Source organism: Rhinolophus hipposideros (genome assembly GCF_964194185.1).
Source record: "Rhinolophus hipposideros genome assembly, chromosome: 5".
Lineage (NCBI taxonomy): Eukaryota > Metazoa > Chordata > Mammalia > Chiroptera > Rhinolophidae > Rhinolophus > Rhinolophus hipposideros.
Window position 1 is genome coordinate 40,891,049 of NC_138051.1, and position 13,158 is coordinate 40,904,206.

Here is a 13,158-nt window from a genome sequence, read left to right on the forward strand (position 1 = left end):
ATCTTCATCTAGAATTTGAGAGCCTACCGGTATTCACTACCCCATGATGCTAAATGCTTGCAATTTTAAAATCTCAATATACAAGAATGCCCTTTCAATTTTAAAATACTATGAAACAACATTCAACTGGATTCATGGCATTTCAAAGGAAACATTACAAAATTATTTTTTATTGTTCTTCCCTACAGTTACAGTACCTGGCCAGCTCATCTAAAATTTTATTCCTCATGTCGTCATTGCAGCAAGTATTTTGATCAATAACATCAACAGTCAGAGAGGGCCATTTGTTCTGCTGAAGTGAAGCATAACTATTCTGGGCCTGAAATTCTCCAATCCATGAGATAATGTTTAACCAATCATGGCGAGCTGTGAGGTATCTCCAGAGGGCTTTGGGAGAACACGATTTATATTCTACATTAAGAACAAAATACACTTTAGAATAGGAATGAATTATGATTATTGACACAAAACTCAACACTAACTGAGCAAATATGACGATCTGAACGAATGTTTATATAACATGAATTATTCAGCCTTCTGCTTCTTTTACTATCTCCCGCTTTTATGTTGCTGTTCATTTTATAATCAATATTTCAGCTGGAGGAAAAGCTAAATGTTGCTTGTTCTTACTACAGTGGTTAAAGGAAACTTGGAAATTAGCTGTATGTTTCATTTCTTTTCAGCCCTCTTTTTCCCTTTTTTCTAAGTATAAATAAAAATTTTGGCTATAATAGTAAACATAAATTTGACATCCTATGTATTACTTATGTTTACCACTGGTAGTTATTACCCAGAGCCCCAATATAATCCAGATCCTCAGTTTACACAAGAAGCAGCTCAAAGCCTATTTGGAAAAATAAAGAATGTCATTTTGAGGCGTGGAAGAAAACTCAGCCTTGACATCTCAGTTCACTGAATCATACAACTTTTCTCTTTCACTATCACTTTATAAATCCCTCATATAAACCTTGAGATAAGAAAGAGATCTTAATGACTTGCATCTTAAAGCAACTGACCATTTTTCTCCCTAAAGGAACTCTAAAATGGAGACACCAAAACATACCGATGCCTAATTTAATACTTATTCAATATGTTCAGATTTCAGGCTGTCTCACACTTGCCTTCTGGATTCATCCTGGGAAGAAGGATGGAATCTTGGGTTAGTTGCTTCCACCACTGAGCCCAATTTAACGCAATTCTATGGTTCTGCTTGTTAAATGTATCTTTTTGATCATATTTCAGGAATGAGTCCAAAACAGATTTATGCTTGAAAAAATCATGTTCCTTTATCCAATACCTAAAACAATGATATAAATTTTTTTTTAATTGTGGAGGAAAAGGCATCATTCCTTTTTATCTGCCCCAAAACTTCTACCCTTTTGGGGAGCGCATACTTCAATACTCTTATTTTGTATTTATTGTCTTAAAAATATACATCTGATTATGCACATATTGAAATAACAAGAAATTCCTGAGTCCCTTATGGATGACACAAGTTTTATCTTCATAGGGAATGTAAGCTCAGTTCCACAGAAGAAATCCGTGCTCATTAAATTATAAACTAAACACTGTCCACAATATTCTTCCCATATTATCAAAAGGGGGCTAATGAGACTACCTGGGAAAGGACTGGATCTGCATATTTTCTTGCAACTGTTCTGAATAAAACTTCTCAACTTGATGCACGAAGTCTATAGTTCTTTTCTCTTTTTCAGAAAAGTAATTTTTTTCTTTTAAAATTTCAACCTTGGATAAAAAGTAATTAAATGAAAGCAGTGACCTCACAAAAATCAAGCACATTTGCAAAACAAATGTCATGAAAATAAATCCCATATAAGAATATTTTGAATTTTTGAGGTAATGTATATATTCGCACAAATTTTCCTTTACCACAAAAGCAAAATGATCCTTTAAAGAGGCAATGGAGTTGTCATATTTGACTTACTAGATATTAGTAAAATGTTAAAATAATTTATTTTGAAGTTTCACACCAAGGTTTACTAGAAAATGTAAACCACATAGTTTCATCTTTACTTACCAAAAAGTCTCGTATATTTTTATCAGTTGTATAAAAGCATATCTTGAGCAACTGGTCTTTTACATTAAAGCCCTATAATAAACACAGAAAACCAAAAAGCTTACATCTTGTAATGGAGCTATTCTGAATATAACTATATGCTGGAAACTAAAGTACTCTATTACAGACATGCATAGATTTGCATAGACTTCCACAGCTTTCCCGCTCTTGTGAATATTCAATTTTCTACATTTATCATACATATTTACTGCCTATCCCTAATGTCTTTAAGCTTTTTGCCAGAACAAAGGCAGCAGATAGAAGAATTTAACATAGGCTACTATTTGACCAATACTACAGGTATCAGCTATGATGCTTCCTTTGAAAACAAAAGTCAATGCAAATAACAACCCTTAAATAGTTTCACTCTGCACTTCGAGAAAGTTATCAAGGGCAAGACCTCAGCCATGAAGATTAGAGCCAGAGATTAGCTTAGTGCAGGAGCCCTACCTCTAGGACTTCCCCTTCTCAAGTGAAGTAAAACCATGGAGCACGAAGCAAAGGTAAATGGAAGTATCAGGGGCCACGTGAACAATACAGAATGTCCCGCAACAAAATAAGGTCCTGTGCATGCTGGGTCATGTGTGAAGCTTTCTATGAGAAACACTGTCTCCTGATGGAAACTCCAATCAAAAACCTCTTCAAGAACTTTTTCAGCACCGAAAAACGTTTCTTAGTGTTACTGTCATTATTTCCTAGTAAAAGCTACACAGGTTTCTTAGTTTGTGATACAACTATGAATACAAATCAATTCTTACATCAATCAGAAATTGTATTAAGTACCTAGAGATTTTCTCTTACTTTGGGGACTTTAAGATCAGACAAACAAATTATGTTACTTACCATATTCTTTAAAAGTTCAGAGGCTTCCTTTACATTGTTCTTTTTTAAACTGTCAAAGACCAAATCTAGGCCTATTCTAATCAACTCCTCAAGTCGTTGAGCAGAATGACTATTAATCCTAAAGAAAGTCTGTGCCTCTGGTATTTTGTTGTTTAATATGGCATCAGCAATAACTTCCTGGGAAAAGGGGAAAAAATTCCTTTTTATTTCCTTATTATGATTGTCAATATGTGACTTACACATTTATTGAGCACCTACTACAGGACCTTTACTGGAAATCTACTACTGATTTGGGGCTTTGCACAGGGGATATGAAGTGGACTGAAGCACAGACCCTGCTCTCCAGGAGCTTTTAGACTAGTGGAAGACCCACAAATAAAGTGCTGATTATAGACCTGTATAAGGGAGAAGAGACAGATATCCCCGGGAGCTAGAGAGGAGGGTCGAGAAGAGGAGCCCCTAAATAAGAGGGCTGACAAAAAAAGAAAAGGCTTTCTAGTCAAGATGACTAATGAGGTAAAGTTTTGAAGTGTTACATACATATATTAAGAAAAGAGGACAAGCGTTCTAAAAAGAGGGAATATCATTTACGGAGGCATAAAGGCAAGAAACAGCATCAAGTCTTCAGGGAACTCCAAATTAGTCAATATAACTGAAGGAAAAGCTGGGGAGAGTATCATATGAGACTTGAAAGAAAAGCAGAGGTTCCATCATGAAGGGCATTGTGTGTGATAGATTTTATCCTGAAACTTATGTGGAGCCACTGAAGGATCTCAAAAGCAAGCAAGTGATATAATCAGATATACCTATTTTAGGAAGAATATTCAGGCAGCATTGTGGAGAATGGATTGAAAGGGATTTTAGCTCAAGATAGTGAGGCATTAGGTTACTGCAATCATCCAAGTAAGAAGAAATCAAGCACAAACTGAAGACCTAAACCCAAGAGAGAACAGAAAGAAGGCATTCTTAACCTGGGGCTTTAGAGAGGTCTCTAAAACCTGGGGCTTTAGAGAGGTAGAATGTGTACACACACACACACATTAACAGGTAAGTTTTTGGAGACTGAGTCCACAGCTTTCATCAAAGTGGACTGTAACCTCCCCCAAAACTGAAAATCAGTGATTTTGAGTAAAAGGAGCAGGAGATCATGGATGGAGCCTTGGAGGACATTAAAAGAGGAAAAGTAGGAGATGAAACCTGCAAAGAAAACTGTAAAGAGAAACCAAAAAAATGGTAGAAGGAAAATCAAGTAATTTTTGGCCAGAGAATGAATAAGAGATACAGAAAATGTAGTCATACCAGATACTTCCCCCTGTGTCTCCACCCCAAGAACAGCAGTCTTGTGGACCTGGTAACCTCTCAACCATATCACTTTCCCTCTCTATTGATTTTGATCACCTGGGCTAAGCTATTTTGGCATTTGTCTTTCCCATGCCAATACTCTCCATGTGTGTGGAGAGATTCTTCCAATTCCTAATCTAGCACAGTTTGGTTGAATTAACTTCTGCTATAAAATGAAAGGCAAGCAGATAAGTACAGAAAATTTAACTGTCAAAGTCTTAACCAGAATCTGAGATAGGACTCAAATCGAGTATTCTTCCAAGCAGTAATGTCATACAATAAGTTTCCTAAGATCAAATCACCAGCAGCAAATTGATTTATTCAAAGATGACAGAATGCCTAAGTCCAAAGTGCCTGGCCCTAGCCACTGAGGGATTGCTAAGGGAATGACACTTCACATAGGTTTGGGGATGGTGTTTGTCACTAGATCCAAGTGGGCAGATGTGGCATTAAAATGAGCCTGTCTGTGTTCTGAATTAAATAAACAAGCTTGTAGACATAAATTTGGAGTCATGTCCAGAGATTCCCCAAACCGATAAAACCTAAAACCCTTGACAAATGTTCTGAATCACAGGTATAGAGTCTAAATTCTTTTTCTTGTATTGTTTTCTGAGATCCTCTGAATCTGGTAAATAAAAGAATGGATTAATTACTCATATTTACCTCAACGCTGAGTTTCTCCCATATAGTGCTGTCCTTTACCTTTGGGACATTTTCATTTACATCATATTTATCTACAGCATCTGTTAGCTTCCAAGGAAACTTTATCATGAAGGTTCGAAGTTCATTAATGTAGCTGGTCAAAATGCTCACTCCTTTCTGTAGATGTCCATCTAGCTCTATGAAAAACACCAATGTACCAATTTCATATATGTATAAATATGTGTGTGTGTGCGTGTGTAGAAAGAGAATACACTATGAGCTGTTATAAAGAATTCTAGAAAATGTCAAAATTCAAACTCAGTGTTTTCAAAATTTCAGACAAAAAAATCTGAGCGTTTTCCTATTTACAGGTAGCTCTAGGATTTAATATACCCCTTTTTCATAATGATTCATCCTATCTGCCAACTTTCCCAGAATTAGAACCCATTTCATTCACATAATTACACACTGATTTTACCCAACATTAGCAAATGGCACTTCAACCAGCTTATGCTCTGCCATGAAATAGGACCACTTATATCTCTGTCCTGACACATGAATAGGACAACTGCACCCTTCTTTGCTGCTCTTCTTACCTTCATTGTGAACAAAAAGCTCCTTTATTTGTTTGTTAAGGAAGGACAGTGTAAGACTAAGCAATTGTTCTGAGAAGTTTTTGCTTTGGGTTTCAGAATCACTTTCTCTAATTGCTGAGCAAAGTAAATCCAATGCTGGTGTCAGTTCTTCCACATCTGAGAAAGAACCAAGGAAATTAACATGAAGAATACTAGGACACTCCCAATAAAATGAACATATCCAAAAATACCGTGCTGCAATATTTTAAAACATAAAACAAGGACCAATGCATTATTCTCAAAAAACTCACAAAATTTTTATGAAGTCTTACTATCGGCAAACTTTAGTGATTCTCCTTACTACCAGTCATTATTTACTGGTATTACTAGTTAACTATCATTTTGCTGACCACCTACTGTATCTTAAGTATTGTATTTGGTGTTTTATAAATGCTATCTCATTTATTCAACAACCTGAAAGGTCGGTGATATAGCCCCCTTTCTACAGATGAGGAAACAGGTTCAGAGAGAGGATAAATAACTTGCCTAAGCTAATTTGGAAAGTAAGTTGCAAAGCCAAAATTTGAACTTAAATGCCTGTCTGATTCCAAAACCATTCTCTCAAATGTGCAAGTGAAGGCAAGGGGTGTGGGCCCTTGAATCCTCTTGCCAGCTGCAGGCCCTAATGAAGTGATTCCTGTTTATCTCCGCATAAGCTCTAGAATTGTATCTGTGTGAGTGAGGATGATGGGAAATGTGGGTTTTACCCTGGGAGAGCAGGTAAAGCTATTCCCACATTTCTGATTTCCAGATTCATCCCCCTGCCCTTCAGGTGAGAATGAAGTGACTAGAAATCACAGACCACAGGAGGAGTAATGACCAGATAATCACTGATGGAGCCCCACTCATCACCACAAACTAGGCCTTTTTTAATAAATCTGAGCAGATTTTTTTTAAAAATTGGAGCATAAAAAGGGTTAGCAATTCAAGAGGGAGGAGACCAAACTGCACTCAAAAGAGAATGTTTTTGAAATAGAAAATGTTTCTCTACATTCTCAGTGAGACATCAATGGAAAAGGTAGGTTGTCATTTTCTTCATGTAACTAGAGTACAAATCGGTAAAACTGTTCTGAAGGACAATTTATCAAAGTGTTAAGAATTTCAACTGTGTATCTCTTGACTTGGAAATTCCACATCTAGAAATTTATCCCAAGTAACTGTACATACTGTGTTTCCCTGAAAATAAGACCTAGCTGGACAATCAGCTCTAACACGTCTTTTGGAGCAAAATTAATATAAGACTGGTATTATATTATATAAGACCCAGTCTTATATTACAGTAAAATAAGACTGGGTCTTACAGTAATTTTTGCTCCAAAAGACGCATTAGAGCTGATTGTCCGGCTAGGTCTTATTTTCGGGGAAACATGGTATGTGAAATTATACATATACAGCCTTTATAGCACACTGCAAATAGTAAAAATTGGAATCCATATAAATGGCTAAAAGAAGTTTGGTTGGGTAAATTATGGTACAGCCCACAGGATGAAATTCTGTGCCACCATAAATCCTTGTAGGACATTTGGTCCTGTTCAAAACGTCCACGGAGACATTTGGTCCATGCCAACTCGTCTACCCCTTGGACCATGACCAGCTAGGCTACCAAGACAAGAAGGGTTATTATCAGCAATACAGCCCCAACACAATTATTGGACCAACAGAACATGACAGGATTTTTTATGTATTAATCCTGTAAACCAAAAGTATAAATAAATGTGATGGGCTGTTTGAACCCAGGGATGTTTCTTAAGCATGACCACTTGGCACAGATCAAATACACTCATGGAGGTTTCCGACAAGACCAAATTTCAAGAACCTTTCCGCATGGACCAAATGTCTCGGTGGATGTTTTAGACATGACTAAATTTCGAGGAGCTTTTGGCATTGATCAAATGTCTCCATGAACATTTTGGACAGGACCAAATGTCTAGTAATTCCATAAATAATAAGTATATCTATGATTAACTATTAATATATCTATAAATATCATCAAATAAAAAACATGTAAGATTATAAACCTGTATATACAGGGAAAAATATATTTTATTATCTTATGCTTCTGAGGAGAGGATCTATATGACTACCTGGCCCAAGAATAAAAGCTAGCTTTCCTGTTTATTAAAAAAGCCAAAATCTAAAAGGCAGCGGCTGGTTACCTCAGTTGGTTAGAGCACAATGCTCTTAACAACAAGGTTGCCGGTTTGATCCCCACATGTGTCACTATGACCTACGCCCTCCACAAGTAGATTGAAACTACTTGACTTGGAGCTGATGGGTCCTGGAAAATCACACTTAAATAGATAAAAGTTAAAAAAAAAAAAATAGCCAAAATCTTGAAAAGTGTTGGCAGTGTAGCAGAAGAGTCAGGCTGAAAATTCTTGTATGTCCCAATCCATAACTCAATCAGCTGCACTGTCACTATACATCTCAGACAGTCGCAAGGGTAGGCAACTTTGCAAATGAATTTTATTCTCTTTTGAATAAAAATTTCTTGAATTTGAAAGATCATCTCTTCCTTGCATACTAAGAGTGTAAAGCACATTACAGGCAGGAGGATATGAACATAAACACCCCACTTAGAATAAGAACATTTACAGATTCTCACAACTCTCTCAAGTTTCCACAAAGCATATAAAATCTCATGACTGAGTTTTTAGCAAGTAAATAAGTCATAGGAAAACACAATAATTGGAATGATTAAAAAGATAAAATGATAAGTACAAATGTAGACATATTTATTCTACTTACTTCTTAAATATAAATGGGATGGAAAGTGATCAAACTGATCAGGTACACAAGATTTTGAGGATGGATTTAAAAGATTTTCCTTGCTCTTCAAAAAGAAATCTACTGTGTCCAGCTGACGATTTTCTATCCCGGCCTGAAATCAGAGAAAATCCGAAAAAAATTACAATAGAAAAAAATCAGGATACAGTTTTTAAAAACTTCAGAACTTAATGTACTGAGACTGGAGGAGACACAGCTATGTTTATCTTACAGGAGTACCTGGGTTCTTGTCAGGATTCTGAAAATGACTAATTATGTAATCTGGGTCAAGTCTCTGTAACCTTTCCGAACATCAGTTTCTGCTTCAGTAGAAACAAGAAGTTAGAGTAGAAAACCATTCCAGCTCTACTGTTAATTCCAAAACCATTCAAAGCTAGGTACTTGTGGATCACCCTTACAAGTAAGTTATAGCCTATTTGAATTAAAATGTTAAAGCAATATGATATAGCGTTAACAAGAGCAGGCTAAAAACAGACTCCCATTTCTGACTAGGCATCTCGATTTAAAAAAATATGTATGTGAGTGGGTGTGTGTGGGGGTGGGTGTGTGTGTGTGCGCATGCTCAGTTGAACAGGAAAGAGAAAAATTCTCAGGAGATTAAAAACAAGGAGAAAAATCCAGAAAAGTGAGCTCTAAAGCCAACTGCTGCCTGAAGGCATCTGCAGATCTCTCACCGACTAAAGCAAGGGTTGGAAAACTAAAGTCCACCAATAAAATCCAGCCATTGCCTGTTTTTGTAAATGAAGTTTTAAGGGAACACAGCTACAGCCATGCACTTCATTACTGTCAGTGGCTACAAAAGCACAACTGATTATTTGTAACAGAAACCACATGGCCTGCAAAGCCTAAAATATTTATTATCCGGCCTTTATAGAAAAAGTATGCTACTACTGGTCTAAAGCACTGTGAGTAAAAATCACCTGAAGAGCTTGTTAAAATGTGGATTACTGAGCCCTGCCCCCAGAGTTTCTGATTTTGTAGGTCTGGCCTGGGGCTTGATAATCTGCATTTCTAATAAATTCCCAGGTGATGGTGATGCTGCTGCTCTGGGGACAACACTGTGAGGACCAATGGGCCAAAGTTCTGGGTGTTACCAGAGTAGGTAGGCTGAGGTGAGAGGTACTGGGGGAAGTTATGTATGGAGGAAGGAAAGAGAATAAACCTAGGGTCCATGAAAAGTGACTCTCTCTGAAAAAGGCTGAAGTCGAAAAATCACTGACCCGAGAAGAAGAACATCAACAAACTATGTCTTTGCTCTGTGTGGTAGAAGGAAAAACTGAATTACATATGATTAAACAAAAGACTATTCTTGTTCTTAGGAGGTACACAAGCATGCTAAAGTACTTGAGTGAAGAATTATAAAGTTTGCAACTTTCAAATGGTTTGGCAAAAATTAAGTAAACACACAATTAAAACAAATAATGAGATATTAGGTTGCTGCAAAAAGGGGACTTAATCTTATAAAATTAAGTAATCTTAATGCAAAAAGGGAATTTAATCTTATAACATTAAGTAATCTTATAAAAATTAAGTAAACACAATTAAAACAAATAATGAGATATTAGGTTGCTGCAAAAAGGGAATTTAATCTTATAAACATTTTCTTAATACACACACACACAACTGAATAATGAGATATTACAAGTATTCTTTAGGTTGCTGCAAAAATAATTGCAGTTTCAAAGGTTAAAAATAATTGCAAAAGCTGCAATTACTTTTGCACCAACCTAATAGCAAAAACGTTAAACAGTTGGTGAATGTAGATGAAGGATAAATGGATTTTCACTTTACTATTTTTTGCAATTTTTCTGTAAATTTGAAAATTTTCCAATTGCACATTTAAAAACAATGACCAAACAGTAATTCTAAAAATAAAAATTATAAAAATTGAAATTATATACTCAATGGATGTATTTAATAGATTAGACATATCTGAAAACAGAATTAGTGAGCTAGAAGAAATGAAAAAGTTATCCACAAAGTAACAGACTCATAGAGGTTAAGAGAAATAAAGGAGAGTATGGAAAGTCTACTTCTGATTGAAGTACCAACTGCAAAGCAGACATTTAATTTTCAAGTACATGGAATATTTATAAAAACTGAGTACTTACTAGGCTAGAAACTGAGTCTCAACAAATTTTAAAGATTTTCATATAGACCAATATATTCCCAACTCAGGACCATGACTCATTAGTGAGACATAAAATCACAGTGGAACTGTAGAACACTAAGAACAAAAAGTTCACAAAAGCAGCCTGAAGGGAGGAAAAAAAAAAAAAAAGACTACCCTCAAAAGAACAACAGCTGACTTCTCAATGACAATGAAATCCAGAAGACCGCGTTTCCCCCAAGAAGACCTAGCCAGACCATCAGCCCTAATGCGTCTTTTGGAGCAAAAATTAAATACAAAATAAGACCGGGTCTTATATTAATTTTTGCTCCAAAAGACGCATTAGGGCTGATGGTCTGGCTAGGTCTCATTTTCAGGGAAACACGGTAGTCCAAAGTGATCATGATTGTGCTGAAAGAAAACAACTGCCTACCTAGAATTCCATACTCCAAAAATATTTCAAAAATGACAGCAAAATAGACATCATTAAATAAAAACTGAATGTTCACCAGCACTCAGTTCATCACTAAGAAGATTTTAAAGGATACACTTCAGGCAGAGGGAAGGCCTAAATGTGAGGAGAAATGAAGAGAAAAGAAAATATATAAGGTCTATATAAAAAGAAAGAAACCTAAATACATAATAATGATGTTTAACGTGGTTTAAAAAACACAATAACACAAATAGGGAAAGAGTACATAAAGTTAAAGCATTTAATGGCTTTCTATTATCCAGAAGGGTAAAGTTGTTAACTTTGGAATTAATAATTTAAATAAGCATATTATATGTCCTAGGATATCTTCTAAAAGAACATAAACTGAGTATTCAATATCCAAGTTAGTAAAGGGTTAGGAGCTTCTGGGGTGCTAGTAATGTTTTATTTCTTGACCTAGGTGATGGTTACAAGAATTTTTACTTTGTAATTATTTGTTAAACTCTACATGTATTCTGTAATTACTTTTTAATATGTTATATTTCATCATAAAATAAAATTGATTAATGTGGTTTATTACAGTAATAGACAAAAGGAGATGATTCATATAATTATCTCAATAGAGTCTGAACAAGCAGTCAATAAAATTCAATACCCATTCAGGATAAAAACTTATAGCTGGGAAAAAAGGGAATTTAATCTTATAAACGTTTTCTTAATACACACACACAACTGAATAATGAGATATTACAAGTATTCTTTTTTAAAATCAGGAGTAAGATAAGGATGCCCACTATTAACTTCTGGGTCTATTATACTAAAGGTTCCAGCAGCAAAATAAGGCAAGGAAAAAAAGTAAAAAGGATTTGAAGAGAAGAAACCAAATTGTATTATTTTTATGTTAAATGTAGTTAACTATATAGAAAACTTCAATTAAATTTAACAGGTAAGTTATTAGAATTAATAAGAGAATTTAGCAAATTTGTTAGATACAAAAATCAATATATAAAAGTTAACTGTATTTCTGTATACTAACAAAATGTAAATTAAAAATATACCATTTATAATAGCTATATACAGTATTTAAATACAAAATATACTATTTTAACATATAGTACTTAAATATAAATATATATGCACATATATTTAAATATACATAGTATTTCAATATAAATATACACACACCAAAAATAAAGCTAACAGGTATCAAGCTCTTAATGTAAAACTTGTAATGTGTTACTGAACGACATTAATAAAGACCTAAAAAAATGGGGAGAAATATTATATTTGTGGATAGGATGATTAAATATCCTAAAGATGTCAATTCTTTCCAACTTTATACATAGATTTAATAAAATTCTAATAAAAATCCTAACAACTTTTCATGTAACTTGATAAGCTGATCCTAAAATATGGAAGAGGGTTGAGAGAGAGAGAATAACAAAAACATCCTGAAGAATAAAATGAAGGATTTATAATTAAGACAGGATGAAATTGCCCCAGGGATAGACAAAGACCAATGGAACAGAATAGAGCCCAGAAACAAACTCATGCATATATGGAAACTTGACAAGACATTTCAGATCAGGAGTAAAAGGACTTTTGAAAAAAAATGGTGCTGAGACAAATGGTAATCAATATGGGGGAGGGGGTATAGGTCCCTACCTCACACCATGCATAAATATAAGTTCCAAAGGGAAAGGATTTTGAAACTTAGGAAAAAATATAAAAATATCTTTATGATTTCAGGATAGACGTCACAAGCTACAAAGGAAAAGATGAAACTACATTACAACTTAGAACTATATTAAAATTAGAGGCTCCATGAAGAAAATAAAAAGCCACAGATTGGAACATATTCACCACAAACAGATTTATAGGTAAGAAAATCCTTTGTTATAAGGATTGGTATCTAGAATATATCAAACCCTATAAAACACTAAGAAAAAGACAAACACACCAAGAGATAAATAGGCAAAAGTCTTAAGCAATCACTTTACCACAGAAATCTAATGTCACATATATGGACTATATATATATATATGTATATTCAACCTTAATCAGGGAAACGCAAATTAAAGCTCATCATACCATCAGATTGGCAAAAATTTTTTAATTCTGGATATGCCAAGAATTGGCAAAGACACACAACAATGAGAACTCACACACACTGCTGGTGAGAGCATATACTGATAAAACAACTTTGGAAAACTACAGTATTATCTAGTAAAGTTAAAGGTGCACATGGCCTATGACACAGCAATTGTACTACTGTAGTTGGTGGTCACGC

At 34.8% G+C, this 13,158-nt stretch overlaps 1 protein-coding gene across 3 annotated transcripts in view; it reads right to left on the bottom strand.

The window, feature by feature from the left end:
- Nucleotides 1-13,158, bottom strand: part of SPG11 (SPG11 vesicle trafficking associated, spatacsin) — a 78,853-nt gene that overhangs the window by 48,039 nt on the left and 17,656 nt on the right. For all 3 annotated transcript variants that reach the window (XR_013993447.1, XR_013993448.1, XM_081049939.1), the window contains exons 8-15: nucleotides 8,287-8,419; nucleotides 5,500-5,655; nucleotides 4,925-5,100; nucleotides 2,921-3,097; nucleotides 2,039-2,110; nucleotides 1,619-1,746; nucleotides 1,122-1,297; nucleotides 198-411 (exon numbers count right to left, since the gene is read on the bottom strand). Coding sequence is in view for 1 of the 3 variants with exons in the window: in XM_081049939.1 (XP_080906065.1) it covers nucleotides 198-411; nucleotides 1,122-1,297; nucleotides 1,619-1,746; nucleotides 2,039-2,110; nucleotides 2,921-3,097; nucleotides 4,925-5,100; nucleotides 5,500-5,655; nucleotides 8,287-8,419 (1,232 nt within the window). In the remaining 2 variants the exon portion in view is untranslated. The remainder of the gene's footprint in view (nucleotides 1-197; nucleotides 412-1,121; nucleotides 1,298-1,618; nucleotides 1,747-2,038; nucleotides 2,111-2,920; nucleotides 3,098-4,924; nucleotides 5,101-5,499; nucleotides 5,656-8,286; nucleotides 8,420-13,158) is intronic.